Here is a 16,230-nt window from a genome sequence, read left to right as displayed (position 1 = left end):
TTTAAGTCACTTCTCCTACATATTTGGGACGTTTTGTAAGTACTGTGTGGCACTTAATTTTTCGCGGGATTTTAATTTTGCGGATCTGCAATTTTGCGGGTACTAATTGTTGCGATTGTAAAAGACAGTTTTACTTGATGGGTATTCATTTTTGCGATTTTCAGGAAGCGGTCATTATTCAGAAGCCATGATACCCTCTTAACGCTTTACAAAATTGTTAACAACAATTTTTTAGGTCCCTCATGATCCAATGAACTCTTGTAGGCCACTGGCTTGCTTTCTTCCAAAAATGCCCACGGGACTTATTTATCAGACATATGCTCCCGGTAGTCCCGGACTATGTACAGAGGACAATTTCATCGCGTTATGTTTGCAAGTCGAATTTTAGTGACGTATGAGCAGTCATATAATTTACTTGTTTCTTAGCACCAGATATTACCATAGCAGCTACACCTCAGACAAAGTTTCCAACATTGTAAAAAAATTCAACCACTTTGACAGTAAAAGAAACCATGGTGTTTGTAAAGGACGTGACTCTAAACTTCTATCCCCGCTAGTGCTAGATTCCTGAAATTTGATCAGCAAAATACTTTGACAGACTGAAGAGATAAGTTATATTTTTTACATCCAATTTCTATTACAAACACTGTATTCTGTAACATGTGTGTAATGTTACAGCCGGAACTAGAAACAAAGATTTTTGTAACTAGTCCATTTAAGACACAGCAGATTTTTCCGTGAAGAGTTCAATGATGGCTTCCCAAAACTTCACTCGCTACAATCACTCTGTATAGTGCTGGAGTCTTTTGTGTATGTGAAAAAGTAATTTACCGCATTAACAACTGAGTTGGTATGAAAAACATCCAAAGCTACTGTTAACATTGTGAGCTCCACTAGCCTGTACCATTTCAGAAAAATACAAAATTATTATTCTCATCAAAACTAAAAACAGTGTCCAAGTTTCTGTACGAGAATAAAAACAGCGCACAAGTCAGTTTGGTCGTCATCATCTGGGCCAGTGATCTTTAATCATTGTTTCTTGACCTTGAGGAAGCCTGCTGTGCTTGAGAAATACTTGGCATCTTCCACTTTCTTCTCCATTGCCTGAGGACTGACAATCTCCAGGCCCTGGAGTGGAGTGAAGGCAACACTAGAGGCTGTCCCTGAGACAGCTCGGCGAACGGTTGTCTGACCACCCATACCTTGAGACTGCTGAAGACTCCGCTATAAAAACAACATACATGTAAATCACTCTGAGTGTGGTACATGCAGAACTTGTGATAAGAAACCTTCAAGAAAGTGTTGGACACAAGCAGAAATCCCAAAATGTTCTGCAGGATGACAAAAGCAGTAAGAAGCTTCAAGGCATGAGAGGAATTTGTTTGTGTTGGTCCCTCTACATTAAATATTATTTTGATGGCTGCATTACCAGTATTTTTGTCTTGATTCGTAGAACTTTATAGAAGTCCCACAAGGGAACTCCCAGCAGCACTCAGTTGTTTAGTACATTCTCACTGTAACTTACAATGCTTTTGCAGCAGTTTAATTTATGTTTTTTTCGTAAAACCCCAGGTTTTAACTGCAATCCTTAGTCAATGAATAACAATAACAACAGCAATCTTCGGTCAGTTTAGTCTTAAATCTCTTTGTAAAAAAGAAAACAATTTACAGTTCGCACATGTTTTTATTTTCTCCACTTTCTCAGAGAATAGCAAAATATACACTTCTTACCTGCAGACGTTTGGAGATAGACACCTGTGTCTTTTTATCGACAGCCGGGGTTCGCACCCGCCCTGTGTTCTCCTTCCTACCCATTGTACCCACAGAGAAACCTAAGTCAGTCTGGTAAACATCCTCACCAATCTGACCAAACTCTAATCTGTTAGCTTGCCTCCTCATCTCAGTCACAGCAAACTTCTCTTTCATTTTCCGCACCCTGCGGCCACCCCTCTTCTTTCGAGGGGCATCATCTGGCCTTGGCAGAGCTTTGGCTTCCTTAAGGGGTGGCGGCTCCATCCACTTGTCAAATTTCCCTTCAATATTCTCTCTGAGTTGCTGTCCTACAGATCCTTCTGTGCTCTCGTGGAAGCTGTCGACTCTAGCTGCAAGGGAACACTTTGATGCCACCACTCTAGCGGCTTTCTTTCTTAAATCAGCAGGCATGTCCTAAAATAAAAGATGTTGACAATGATTTTTAATCTGGTAACTTCTAAGCAGGTTTTAAGCCACAAGTTGAAAAGTGCCATATAAAATGTGCTATAGGGCCTGCTCAAATGAGCAATTTATAAGACAGCATATGAAAAATAAAATAATTTCCTATAGAAAATGGCCATCCATGGAAGGACACCCGTCTGGCTAAAAACCTGCTTCTAAGCCACATTGCACAGGAGTACACAATGGCCAAATAACACTTTTTGTTTAAATTAGTTTAAATCCTTTTGATGAAAACAAAATTGTTATTCATTGCAATAACTGGTAAAATATTTTTGTTACATATGCATGGACTTATTAGTAAGGGAGCTTGTAACCTGGATGTCATGGTAATAATTATGAGAAAAAGAGATGGAATTTACACATGTTTATACACTGCAGCACACATATCTCAATAACTTCGTAGTATGCAAATTCTTACAAAATGTATGCAAAGCTGTTTTATAATAGTGAGACCACAGCAGTGCATCAGTTTGTAAGCATGCATGTCCACTCATTGATCTTGACTGCCAAAATTGTCATGAGTATTTGTTCATTTCACTGGCTGAAGGTCATTTACATGTACCAAGCACTGATGGCAGCTGATGGAAGTGGACAGAAACTCTCATCTCATCCTGTTTGATTTGGTATTTACAGATAAAAAATGTAGTCTGAAATGTCAGACAGGTTCTTGTCCTAATCCCTGAGAGTCATGGGCAAGATAAGAATTAGGGTTGTCTGGCATTTCAGACCAATAAAATATGCTGTACTAACCTGTATAAATTCACTGAAGTAAATGTGTCCAGTATGCGGCATAATTGCTGCACTGGAAAATCCTGACAAAGTTTTCTTCTGGGATCCCAACAAAAGAACATTACAAGCCGGCATTTTAGACAAGCTTGTTAGTCCACCAGCTGATCCCATGAGCTTGGCAGCAGTTGATGCCCCGACAATGATAGACAGATTAGGTGCAATGAAAGTCATTCTAGATTCAACATACTGAAATATCTTGAACTTGGCATCCAGCAAATCACTAACAGTCTTACAAGCTTCCATGAGACGTTCTACTTCATCTTCCTCGAGCTTTTCACCCTGAGTGGTCGAAGCTGTGACGCTGACGACCATCTTCGTGGCTGGAGGAAGAACATCTGTCAAGTCAACCTTAGATGCTTCTAGATCGTTGCCTAATAGTTCTACAGTACGGATATAGTCCAACGGATTAGGAACCAGCGATTCCAACTCTGGGAAACGTTTCATGTAAAGATCTCGCAGATATTTGTGAATGATGTTGATTTCGTTGTCGATTTCAGCCGTTAGATTGTTAGCTTCCACAATCAACTGATACTCGGGGTCGACTTCCACGGGACCGAACACGCGATCGCGGGTTTGGTTCCCGAATTGTTCGATCCCAGCGAGAACGTCATTTAACTGTTTACTGTCTTTTAGTTTAGCAACACTTTTGACGGACTTTGAATCCGTGTCTACACCGCTTGTTGTTTCCATCGCCTCTTCGATTCCATCCTCATTGTCTCTAAACTCGACGTCACCTTCCTCGGCGGCCTCTTCTAAATCTGCCAAAAGTTCGTCCGCAAGAGACATTTTGTAATAATTTCACTACCAAAGAACTTCTTCTAAGGAGAAAAGAGCTCTTGGAAATATCTTAAAAGCCTGCCTTCCGAGGAACTGTCTCCCTTATCTGTCGACGCAAGTTTAACGCAGAGAGGACGGTGAACAAAGGGGTGGCTACCAAGCAAAAGTCTTATAACGCATGCGTTGTAAAAAATACGCGCCAGCGATTGTAGTTCGCATCGACGCTTCGAAACGTTGTTCAAAGTTTTTGTAAGCGACGAGGCCGCAATCGTAAAATATCTCGGTGGAAAAATGACATCCTTGTAAGAAACAACTTATATTTTTCTTACTTGTTATCATTAAGTTTGCATAGTGTTTTTTTCTCTATAATGCGACTTGTCGATGCTGCAGATCTTTGAGGCAAAGTTGTAGTTGTCATCAAGACGGTTTGTCAGTCACTGCCCTTCTTTACTCTTCTCTTTTTCTCCGTAGAATGGCCAAGCCGAAGAGCGAAATGACTCCAGAGGAGCTGGCTCAAAGAGAGCAAGAAGAATTCAACACGGGTCCTCTATCAGTTTTAACGCAATCAGTGAAGAATAACACTCAAGTTCTGATCAACTGTCGAAACAACAAAAAGCTACTTGCTAGGGTGAAAGCGTTCGACCGGCATTGTAACATGGTTCTCGAGAACGTCAAAGAAATGTGGACTGAAACACCAAAGTCTGGAAAAGGGAAAAAGGCTAAGCCAGTTAATAAGGACAGATACATCGCCAAGATGTTCCTCAGGGGAGATTCTGTTATTTTGGTTTTAAGAAATCCAATGGCAACCGCGGGAAAGTAGACTTCTACAAGCATTGTAATATCCTCGAGCATAAAATCGTACTTTGATGTCATTTTGAGTGTTTGTGGCTTTTAAGTTGGAGCAGCGTTACAAATGCTACTGCTACAGTATCATCTACTAGGATGTTTTTTCATAAGTATTTTATACATATACAGTGTAAGTATGTCAGGATATTAAAAAATTCACAAGACAGCCTAAAGTGTATTACCAGCTCATCATCTCTTCTTCAGTTGCATGTGGCAAACACGGCTTCATTTCACTGGGTGTAAAGACTATTTAAAGGTCAGCACACATGAGGGGACTTGCCCCACGAACAGTTCACACAAAGCGTTTTGAGCAACAAGTCACAGGTACTTGTCCCAAAAATTCAAACCAGTTTGAATTCGTGGGACCAAATTTTAGTCCCTGCAACTAGATTTTCTGGTAAAGTGGCTAGTTCACACAATGGGACTTATCCCCATGACTAGTTGCAGGGACTAGTCGAAGGGACTCCTCAGAAGAGGGAAGTGCATGAGAATTAAGTACCTTGTCCAGAAAAAGAGCATTGCAACCACGTCCAGGCCAGAGCTCAAACCACGACTGCTCAATCAATACCCCAGTGCACTAATCATTTATAGGCCACCCACTACTGCACTCAGATCTGCAGGTTCTCTTAAATTATGCAACTGGAAATTTAAGAGAACCCCCTGGAACTGGGTGCAGTAGTTCAGCTGTGTCTATCATGCCATGTTATGCCTTTTGAGTTACATGAATGCAAGGGCAAATCTTCAAGGGATCTTGCACAGAAATGGGTGTTCCCTAGTGGCACCTGTAGACTTGGCACGGGATACAAAAAAATTGGACTCCACTCCCGCCAACAGTACTTCAGAGTATGCTATTTCGCAACACAAAGCTACATTGGCATTTTCTTTGTAAATCAATGTTCAAAATAAGAACTCTGTTATTCAAGTTACTATTTAAACTAATTGACAATATTTTAAGAATACAATACGTGCTCTGCGAGGGCTCATGAAAATATTGCCACTGTTGTGCCCTCTTTTTGCACAGTTTTCATAATTCTTTAACATTATAACTGGAATGCATAAATTACAATAAACTAATTTTAAATAATTACTAGCTAGAATTTGATTTAAGTGCTAGAAAATTACAATGTTGTTTACATACGTAAGTAAGTTTGACTTCTGGGAATGTAAAAGTCATGTTTTGTAAAAAAATATTCTGACATATAAAAAAATGACCTAAGTTTAGCTAATGCTAGAAACTGGCTTAAAAATATGTATTAAAAAATACCAACTGAAGAGGAATTAACTTATCATCCACAAACTTGTTTTTGAAAAATGTACGATACATTGAATTTTTTTTATGATGAATACACAGTCAAGCTTTAAAGTACAAACAAAGCACTTAAGTAGAAACAACAGAAATCACTTAACTGATAATATGAAATCCACCATCTCATTTTATGAGTATCATGTGAGTTAAAAGAAAACAACAACAATAAAGGGGTAACTGCACAAACCTCAAGTCTCACAATTATAACAGAAGGTAAACGCTTCGATAGTAGGAAAAGGTTTTGGTGTCTTACAGTGCAACTCAAAAAAGTGTGCACGCTGAAATTAAAAATGAGATTAATGTTCTGTATTTAGATGGTTTTCACTGTCATGCAACAACAAAAATAAATCAAAAACTATTCAGTGGATAAAGTCAAGAAATTGTAATGTTATAGGAGATAAATACAGAATACACTTCTTCAAGTTTTGGGTCTCTGCGTCGTCCCAAACTTCAAATATTCATCGAAATGTTTTGTGCAAATAATTATACAGAGCCCAGTATGGAGTCGCCATGTTGGTGGAGCACCGTGCTCCACCAATATGGCAGCGGAAAATAATGCAAACATCTGGAACTTTCTTTGGCTATCTAGGCGACTGATTATCTGAACTGAACCAACAAGCATTTACACAAGCCCTTTTCCTAACACTAACAGGACTAAAAATCACTAGATAAGTGTATATATTTCCATGAACACGATTGGAGCGGTATAGCACGCAACGTCATAAGTCTGAACTTCAAACTGCACTGGTTTAGAAGCCAGGCACACTATTGAGCTGAAAAGTTCTAAACAGATATAAGTTTAGATCCCCTTATGCCTGATGAGGATAAAAACGTTCATGGCTCTTTAGTTTTGGATTTTTGAATTCAATGATGTCATGTGAAAATGATCTATATGTGTCGTGAGGAAAGACTAATTTGATGAGAGGAACAATCTACAACCCTAACAAAAATTCTGTATTTCTGTGGTTTAATCTACCGCCTGATTAGTCATATTGGCACGATTAGCACTGTTATTTATTTTGACACCCACAGAGGAACACAGCTGAGTAACTACTCCACCCTCCCCTGCCACTAGTCATTATCCACTAGCATTGTTGAGTTTGTCTTTGCTGAAGGTGATGACACCTTCATCCCCCAGAGTACTGTAAGCTGGGTTTGTGTACATCATCTCTCCACCAGAGTAATTTACGTCCTCCACACCATCAAATCCAAATCCTTAGAAAAAAAAAAAGTAACAGTACAACAATATTAAGTAACATTGGCTAGTCATTGCCAATTTTATCCCCCTATGTTGCCATCGGCATCGTCAAAGCTAACCACTCATTAACTTCTCTTTACAGATGCCTCTACATGATGTAAAGTTCTATTGGTCCCAGAGAAACCAGAATTCATACAATCTCTGACTCTATAGTACATGTACAGACACTTCAATACGAACACCCTGCTCTGGCACTTGTGTGTCCATATTAAAGCGATGTGACTGTAAAATATACCTGCCTACCTTACACGAGTCAAAAACATCATATTTTTATCTAGGCAGAGCCAGGATTTTCAAAGATCACCCAAAGATTTCTAAAGGCTCTCTGTGGGTCTAAGTCTCAGGACAAGTGCTCATTCCCAGAACTTTTCCCTTCTAAAATCAAAGTCTGGGGGAAGCTAAGCAATGCCAGCATTTACAGGGCCTCTCGTTTTCTCAAATTTGTTTTGAGATTACAAATTTTTTGCTAGTGAGTCAGAAAGGGTGTAACAGGTCAAATGTTACAATAAGGTATGAGAAATGGGCCTGCAGTCAGAGCGATTTAAGGCAATGGTTTACTGTGAAAGTTTATCTCGAGCAGTCATATTTTTGAATGGGAATGGAGAAACTCAGAAGCTATATTCCCAAGGTTGAGCAAGTTCATAATGATGCATGACAAATCTCTTGCATGACTTTAAAACTCTTGAAAACAACATACTTTGAGGCTTGGGTTTTGCAGACTTTCTTCTCATGTAGAACCACATGGCCACTGCCCCAGCAACTACACCCACAACAGAAAATGCCACTGCGATGCCGATATTCCTGTTCTGGACAGCTGTGTTGAGAAATGTGAAATCCTTTAAATTCTTCAACGTTTTAAACATAATATCGTGATGGTAATTATGCTTGTAATTACAAGGGATGATGTTAGATTCCAAGACATCAAGAAACACAAAAAGAGGGATCACAGGTACTAAAGGCATCCGTGGTCGAGTGTCGATTGATACCCTCAATCCACACTTGGTAAGGACAAACTTGATAGACATTCCATCAACACCTTGGTTGACACTCAATCAACACTCCATCGGCATCTTGGTTGACAGTTGGTTAAGAGTCGACTAATTTTCAATCAATGCATATGAGTTGGCCAACACTCGGCCAACTATCAACTGGCTGATGATCAATTGAGATGTCGATTGAGAGTGTCAACTGACACTCAACCACGGATACCTCTAGTACACATGATCCAAAAGAGACTTTGTAAATCATCACATAAGCTTCCAAGATCTCAAGATATGACCAAAAAAATTCAGAAATCTACAATTTTGTAGGCATCATTTTCATCTGCTTATCATGTACATCATGAAAAAAAAATTGTCATTCCCAAGAAATGGCATTTATCAGTGGTCTGTCCTGTAAAAAAAGAAAAAACATCTGCAGCCTAACAGCTAACACATAATAATTATTGGTTTAACATGTGGTTCACCTTTTTCTTTATCTTTCACTTCTTGCTCTCGTCGTTTTGCCTCCGCTATGTAATTTCAAGAAATGGTAAAACAATTTTTATGAATAATTTTGCACAGTTTAACTGGTCCTCCAAAACAAACACAACAATAACCACAACCTGTGGCAGCTAAATAAATGTTCTTAATACTTTACTGCCTCATTTTGGGGAAAAACTTTTATTTAATAAACTTATTACCTGTTTGTCTTTCTATTTCTTTGGCTGTGGTGTTTGTTTGGCATTTATCACCTTTTGGAAACAAAGATATTTAATTGATGAATACATTTTAACCATAAACTGACCTGGATGCACAATGACAATGACAAATAAAGGTAACTGCAAAACAAGCTGTTACCTTCAAATCCCTTGAAACAAGTGCAAAAGCTACGCTGTGTTTCTTTGTCACATTCACATGTTCCCTGTCCACAGCCACAAACATCTTCTTCAATATTAACTGTAAAAAATAAATATCAGTATCAGTTACATTGGTTATAGGCCTATTTACCTGTAAACAAAATATTAGTTCCAATTACAGGCATTGCATACCTATGAGGCTAGGTTCTTATAAAGATAACATCATAGGTCTGCAGTGCATGCTAAGGCCAAAAGCTCTAAGCTGTTTGCATAAACTGCAGACCTACGATGTTGGCCAATAGTTTTATTCACTTGTGAGCAACTTGACTTGGCCCAAAGCACTCTATGGATTGAGAAATTCAACTCTTTTAAAAAAAAAAATATATATATATATATATATGTATATAATAAAAAGTTAAGATGCTTCGAGCCAACAGGGATGCCACGCGCCAGAAGGATCCAAAAGGATTCGTAGTCCAAACCTCAAGTAATGAAATTTGTAGGCAATTGTGGAAAACGAGGACGGACAACTTCGAGCGAAAAAAATATATATATACAGTAAAAAATCTAAGAAATCTAAAAAAAGGTTTAAAAATTTAATAAAAATAAACGTTTCGGTCAAAGACCTTCATCAGTTGCAGTGCAAGTGAATAATAAATTACAATAACCTTAAATAAGTTTACAGTATAAAAAATGACATCATATTACAAAGATGATTACATAACAGGGCGTGGTAACACATGAAAACGAAAAAATTAACCAATGATAAACAATCGGTGATTACTAAGCGAGATACTATGACAATGCGGTACAAAACTCAAAAGACACAAACCAAATAAGAATAAATAATCGAATATAATACAAATAAGATTAATATCAAAAAAGTAACGCGATTCGTCGAGTCAGCCGAAAGTGTGAAGGGACCCGCGTGTAAAATATTCAATGTTCAAAGAAGGCGGTCCCAAAATCCCCAAACAAAGCCCTTGAAACTATGCCGCGGCAAGGCACAACAGGCGCCCTAAACAGGGCCCTTAAACAACAATAATGTAATAAATTCCCCGATGGGGGCCCCTGAGAAAACCTAGCGCTAACAAAGCTAACAAGATCCAAGGTCAGGGCCTTTGAACACCTGAACTAAGATAATCCGCCAAATTTGCAAGTTATTTTTGCGCTAATTGTAGTTTATTCTTTTTTTCGAGTGGAATTCCTGACGTTTGTTCAAGCCAAAAGGTGCCAGAGAGAACAACTGTGCACTCCAATATGCCTCTTTAGTGATTAAAAGCTTTTCGATGTTACTTGTATTGTTTGCATTTATCTGCACTTGATCAATACACTGGAAAGAAAAGTCGTTTAAGTCGTGCGGTGTTCTGTTGAAATGCACCGCTACCTCACAAGTCTTTTTCTTGGTCAGCATAGCAGACTTGTGGTTGCGAAATCTAACTCTAAACTCTGTTGTTGTAGAGCCAATGTATTGTAAGTTACATTTCTTACACGAAGCCAAATAAAGGATATTTTTTGAATCACAGGAAAGTTTCAATCGTATCTTATAGCTCTTGCCTGTTTGAAAACTTTGGAAAGAATTTGATTCAACAAAGTAGTTGCGACAGAGATCACATCTTGTTCTTTTGCATTTAAAGCAACCCTTAACCTCAACAACCTCTTCAATCTTAGTGTTAGAGCCATAACGAGATGGCGCTAACAACTCCTTAAGGTTTTTAGATCTTCAAAAAGAGGCTATGATGGAATTTGGCGGAAAAAATTCTTTTAATTTGGGGTTGGATTCCAAAATACCTAGGTGTTTTCTGATGATGCGACCAACATCAGGTAAATTTGGATTAAATGTTGTTACAAATGGAAACAATTTCTTCTCAGCTTTGGCACGAGTTCTAAGTAAGTCAGTTCTAGATGTAGTTAAGGCTTTAGAAAATTGATCTTCCACTAGTTTTGTGGGATAACCACGTGCTAGATTTAACTTTACATCTCATCGGGGGTTTCATCCAGACAGACGTTTATTCAAAGCCAACTGATAGCCACTTGTATCTTCCACCATCAAGTGCTCACCCCAAACACGTTTTCAAGGCTATCCCTTATGGCATAGCAACTAGGTTACAGAGAAACTGCTCTGAACAAGTATTTCTTGCCGAGAGAACAACTGAATACAAGGGTTATCTAGTCAATCAGGGTTATCCCACAAAACTAGTGGAAGATCAATTTTCTAAAGCCTTAACTACATCTAGAACTGACTTACTTAGAACTCGTGCCAAAGCTGAGAAGAAATTGTTTCCATTTGTAACAACATTTAATCCAAATTTACCTGATGTTGGTCGCATCATCAGAAAACACCTAGGTATTTTGGAATCCAACCCCAAATTAAAAGAATTTTTTCTGCCAAATTCCATCATAGCCTCTTTTCGAAGATCTAAAAACCTTAAGGAGTTGTTAGCGCCATCTCGTTATGGCTCTAACACTAAGATTGAAGAGGTTGTTGAGGTTAAGGGTTGCTTTAAATGCAAAAGAACAAGATGTGATCTCTGTCGCAACTACTTTGTTGAATCAAATTCTTTCCAAAGTTTTCAAACAGGCAAGAGCTATAAGATACGATTGAAACTTTCCTGTGATTCAAAAAATATCCTTTATTTGGCTTCGTGTAAGAAATGTAACTTACAATACATTGGCTCTACAACAACAGAGTTTAGAGTTAGATTTCGCAACCACAAGTCTGCTATGCTGACCAAGAAAAAGACTTGTGAGGTAGCGGTGCATTTCAACAGAACACCGCACGACTTAAACGACTTTTCTTTCCAGTGTATTGATCAAGTGCAGATAAATGCAAACAATACAAGTAACATCGAAAAGCTTTTAATCACTAAAGAGGCATATTGGAGTGCACAGTTGTTCTCTCTGGCACCTTTTGGCTTGAACAAACGTCAGGAATTCCACTCGAAAAAAAGAATAAACTACAATTAGCGCAAAAATAACTTGCAAATTTGGCGGATTATCTTAGTTCAGGTGTTCAAAGGCCCTGACCTTGGATCTTGTTAGCTTTGTTAGCGCTAGGTTTTCTCAGGGGCCCCCATCGGGGAATTTATTACATTATTGTTGTTTAAGGGCCCTGTTTAGGGCGCCTGTTGTGCCTTGCCGCGGCATAGTTTCAAGGGCTTTGTTTGGGGATTTTGGGACCGCCTTTTTTGAACATTGAATATTTTACACGCGGGTCCCTTCACACTTTCGGCTGACTCGACGAATCGCGTTACTTTTTTGATATTAATCTTATTTGTATTATATTCGATTATTTATTCTTATTTGGTTTGTGTCTTTTGAGTTTTGTACCGCATTGTCATAGTATCTCGCTTAGTAATCACCGATTGTTTATCATTGGTTAATTTTTTCGTTTTCATGTGTTACCATGCCCTGTTATGTAATCATCTTTGTAATATGATGTTATTTTTTATACTGTAAACTTATTTAAGGTTATTGTAATTTATTATTCACTTGCACTGCAACTGATGAAGGTCTTTGACCGAAACGTTTATTTTTATTAAATTTTTAAACCTTTTTTTAGATTTCTTAGATTTTTTACTGTATATATATATTTTTTTCGCTCGAAGTTGTCCGTCCTCGTTTTCCACAATTGCCTATATATATATATATATATATATATATATATATATATATATATATATATATATATATATATATATATATATATATATATATATATATATATATATATATATATAATATATCAAAAATTCATTTTTCAAAAAAATCAAAATTTCTTTTTCAAGAAATCCAACTTACACTGTTCACAGCTCCTTCCTCTCCAACCAGGACAACAGTCACATTCAAAATCATTCACTTTGTCGATACACTTTCCTCCATGCTGACACAGAGAGGGTTTGCAATCATCGATATCTATGGACAGAAAAACATTAATAGATTGTACTTCGATGTTACACCAGGAATGAAGAAATCACGACTAGTGTACAACCTGTTGCCACTGCACATGGCTTTCACTGAATTGGAACCTAAACAGATTTTTGAGGTACTTGACAAGAGTCTTCATCACCAGACAGGAAGATAATGTCAACTCTACATCTAGCATACTGTCAGCTCAGTGTGATTGCAATGACAAGAAGTGGGAGTCAGTTTTTAACTGGCGCATATCTCTCACCATTATACAAACAACATTACTGAATAAATATGGTGTCAAGACACCAATAGTGCAACTCTCAATACAATAAGAATGCTTAATTTCAACCTTCTTGCACATGTGATCAAGATTTTCGAGGAACTTTCGATCAAACTTTCAGTGGCTCTTGTTCTCAATTAAGTGTTTCCAATGGATATAAGATGGCAAATACCCCAATGATCACTTAAAAACTAACAATTTCTGATTCATAAAATGTTAAACTGATACAGTATGCATGGACCTGTTTACTTACTTGTGGCACACTGTGGGCCTGTGAAACCTGAGGGACAAACACATTTGTAGCTACCCAATGTGTTCACACACCGATATCCTGCCGGACAGACGGCATCACCTGTTGTACATTCATTGACATCTGGGGATAAAATAACATATGCATAATAAATATCATATCAATCTGCTTATCCTGTAAGGACCTAACCATAAAAATCAAGCAAGTTGAAATGCTACAGGGCATTGTTCTTTTATTTTGTTTCAGGTGAACCAAACAGAACCAACCTTGGCCTTTATCACATCTGTCACCTGTGAAACCTGCTAAACAGTTACAGGTGTAAGATCGGATTCCATCGACACAGGAGCCTCCATTGAGACTGTAGGATAAAAGGAAAGGTTTATACATTACATGGAGAATGCCACATACACGTAAAGACATGCTATTCATTCATCCAACAAGAGGTCAATACATCGGTGGCATCACAGTAACAAGCAATGTATGAAACAGTTGTGAAATTTACTAGGAAACACTGCCTTTCAGAAAGCCAGTTATTTTAATATAAAATTCCAAAATGTAAAATACCAAGGCTAAAAAATAAAATAGTAAATTAAAAATTAAAAACAATAAAAGCCTGGCAAAGGGACAAAGAAGTAACATGTGATGGACTATCACGGAATCTAGAGGACCTACAGGTAGGTCAAATTATTTGACCATGTGTTCTAATGGCATCTTAACGGTTGAGTGTCGATCAATACCCTCAGTTGACATCCTCAATCAACCCCTCGATCGACACTCCATGAACACTCCATTGACTATTCGGTTGACACTTGATTGACACTCCATCGACATCTCAGTCGACAGTTGGTCAAGAGACGACTCAGGTTTTGATCAATTCATATGAGTCAGTCAACACTAAGCCGACTATCGACCGACTGTTGATATAGTGTCAACCAAGTATAGATCGGGATGACAATTGGGTAGTGATTGAGATGTTAATCAAGGGTATCAATCAAGAGTATTGATCGACACTCAACTGCAGATGCCTTTAGTACAAATGATCCAAATAATCCACAAATGCCTCACAGAACAGTGGATTATTCTGTTTTTCCTGGGAAAGAGAAAATATTGTTTTGTCTCACAAAAGTCAATAAAATTAGTTTTCAAAATGTTATATTCACTCACCATGAGCCTGCTTCACAGTCATTGATCTCTAGATCACAGAAGAGAAGAGAAACAAAATAAATTTAAATGCACTTTTGAACTGAACCACCCCTTAATATTTTCTAGGTTAGAAAAACACCAGAGAAGGGATATATATTATACCACATAAATGAGGATGAACACAACAGATTCAAATGACAAAGTTGAAAATACATGTATTGGACAATTTTTTCAATATGTCTGTCTGCAACAATGCTCCCTTAATAGAAAAGTTTCAATAACTATTAAATAATGATTAATGGCTTTGTTTTTAACTCAGCTATGATACATTTCTTCAAATTTTCTTTCTCTAACATTATGTACATACATACATACATACATACGTTTATTTGATAAGTAGGTTTAAAATAAGCAACTGTACTGCTGATGTGGACCTACTACTACTAAGTCTATATAAGAGAAACAGAAATTTACAATACAATTGTCATAAAGCTAAAATAATATATACAATAACGATAAAAAGAGTAATCAAATAATTTAAAAATACCTAAATTCAGGGTTCTTATTATAATTTACAGAGCATTCCTTTTGGAAACTGATGTCTCTGACATAGGTCTCGATCGATGTAGCTAGCAGATTAATGGTTTTTAGCTTTTCATACTTACTTGTGTTACAATTTTTTCCAGTGAAATCACCTTTACAATGACACTTAAATCCACCTGGCAAGTCCAGGCAATCCGCATTGCTACCACAAGACGAGTTCAAACACTCGTTTATGTCTATAAGGAAACAAATAAAATGCCAAGTTAAGAAAAAGTTGACTTCTAAATTTAATCTTAATCTTAGCTATTAAAAAGAACTTTTGTTGTGAGCTAATTGTTTTGTTGTTGATCCAATCTGAACAATTCAGGTTTCTTTGGTCTTTGCCACTAGTGGATGTTGATGGAATCTTAAACTCTTCCTCCCTCCATTTTTTTCTACAAATAAATTTTGTTTGTTTAAGGCCCAAACCTTTTGTTCTCAGCCTTTTCCGTTTTGAATCACAATTAACATTGTTTAAAATAATTGACTGTAATTAACAGTATGAGATCAAGCAATGTCTGACCAAACTATACAACTGTCAGACTAACTAATGAAATGCGCTTGCACATGGGACAGTGGGCACTGATTTACATCATTCAGTGTTCAGAGATACATGTAATGTACATGTTTTGAAACTTCAATCGCAATGTTCTGCTCATTTAATTAATTTCCAGGCATGTATTAGATATCATTGGAAATTATAGCCCCAAGAAAATATGCACGCTGACTGGTTTAAGTCATGTTTCTTCGTAGAAACATGGTACATGTTCTCTATTATTTTTTAAAATAAGACACTTAAGTTTTTAATCATCACATGTAATAAAATCAACCAAATCCTGCCCAATAATTCTCACCTATTTCACACCTTTCTCCTTCAAAACCTTCTTCACAGCTGCAAGTAAAATTCTCCCCCACATCTGTGCAGTTACCATTTAAACAAGGGTTGGGATTTTCACACCAGGAGGAGTCTAAATACAACAAAAACAGTTAATTCATAGATATATATATTGAAAGGAAGTCCTTGTGATCATCATCT

At 37.4% G+C, this 16,230-nt stretch overlaps 3 protein-coding genes across 3 annotated transcripts in view; 1 reads left to right on the top strand and 2 right to left on the bottom strand.

Annotated features, from left to right (window-relative positions):
• Positions 1–590: 590 nt before the first annotated feature.
• LOC110043147 (U4/U6 small nuclear ribonucleoprotein Prp31-like) lies at positions 591–3,930 on the bottom strand. Its single transcript, XM_089292758.1, has 3 exons — positions 2,965–3,930; positions 1,732–2,166; positions 591–1,224 (listed from the first exon to the last, which is right to left on the bottom strand). The coding sequence occupies exons 1-3, from the start codon at positions 3,787–3,789 to the stop codon at positions 1,030–1,032; spliced, it is 1,455 nt and encodes a 484-aa protein (XP_089148884.1). The 5' UTR covers positions 3,790–3,930; the 3' UTR covers positions 591–1,029.
• A 40-nt stretch (positions 3,931–3,970) lies between these two features.
• On the top strand, positions 3,971–4,799 carry LOC110043152 (small nuclear ribonucleoprotein Sm D2). Its single transcript, XM_020748582.2, has 2 exons — positions 3,971–4,082; positions 4,252–4,799. The coding sequence occupies exons 1-2, from the start codon at positions 4,072–4,074 to the stop codon at positions 4,598–4,600; spliced, it is 360 nt and encodes a 119-aa protein (XP_020604241.1). The 5' UTR covers positions 3,971–4,071; the 3' UTR covers positions 4,601–4,799.
• Positions 4,800–5,536: 737 nt separating this feature from the next.
• The window catches only part of LOC110043250 (uncharacterized), a 28,974-nt gene continuing 18,280 nt past the window's right edge, over positions 5,537–16,230 (bottom strand). Inside the window, exons 19-29 of the mRNA XM_089292740.1 lie at positions 16,049–16,162; positions 15,278–15,391; positions 14,634–14,661; positions 13,736–13,827; positions 13,473–13,592; positions 12,829–12,942; positions 9,029–9,127; positions 8,872–8,922; positions 8,656–8,700; positions 7,888–8,004; positions 5,537–7,147 (exon numbers count right to left, since the gene is read on the bottom strand). Coding sequence (XP_089148866.1) covers positions 7,011–7,147; positions 7,888–8,004; positions 8,656–8,700; positions 8,872–8,922; positions 9,029–9,127; positions 12,829–12,942; positions 13,473–13,592; positions 13,736–13,827; positions 14,634–14,661; positions 15,278–15,391; positions 16,049–16,162 — 1,031 coding nt within the window. The 3' untranslated portion in view covers positions 5,537–7,010. The remainder of the gene's footprint in view (positions 7,148–7,887; positions 8,005–8,655; positions 8,701–8,871; positions 8,923–9,028; positions 9,128–12,828; positions 12,943–13,472; positions 13,593–13,735; positions 13,828–14,633; positions 14,662–15,277; positions 15,392–16,048; positions 16,163–16,230) is intronic.

The sequence above is a fragment of the Orbicella faveolata genome, unplaced genomic scaffold, assembly GCF_042242905.1.
Source record: "Orbicella faveolata isolate gen_17 unplaced genomic scaffold, um_ofav_v1 contig_24, whole genome shotgun sequence".
Classification (NCBI taxonomy): Eukaryota; Metazoa; Cnidaria; class Anthozoa; order Scleractinia; family Merulinidae; genus Orbicella; species Orbicella faveolata.
This window is presented reverse-complemented; position numbering and strand designations above follow the sequence as displayed.

Coding starts and splice junctions, on each gene's coding strand:
- LOC110043147 (XM_089292758.1), bottom strand. CDS start 3,789: ATGTCTCTTGCGGACGAACTTTTGGCAGATTTAGAAGAGGCCGCCGAG. Junction 2,167..2,964: donor ACTTCAGTGAATTTATACAG/GTTAGTACAGCA, acceptor CTTTTATTTTAG/GACATGCCTGCTGATTTAAG. Junction 1,225..1,731: donor CTATCTCCAAACGTCTGCAG/GTAAGAAGTGTA, acceptor TTGTTTTTATAG/CGGAGTCTTCAGCAGTCTCA.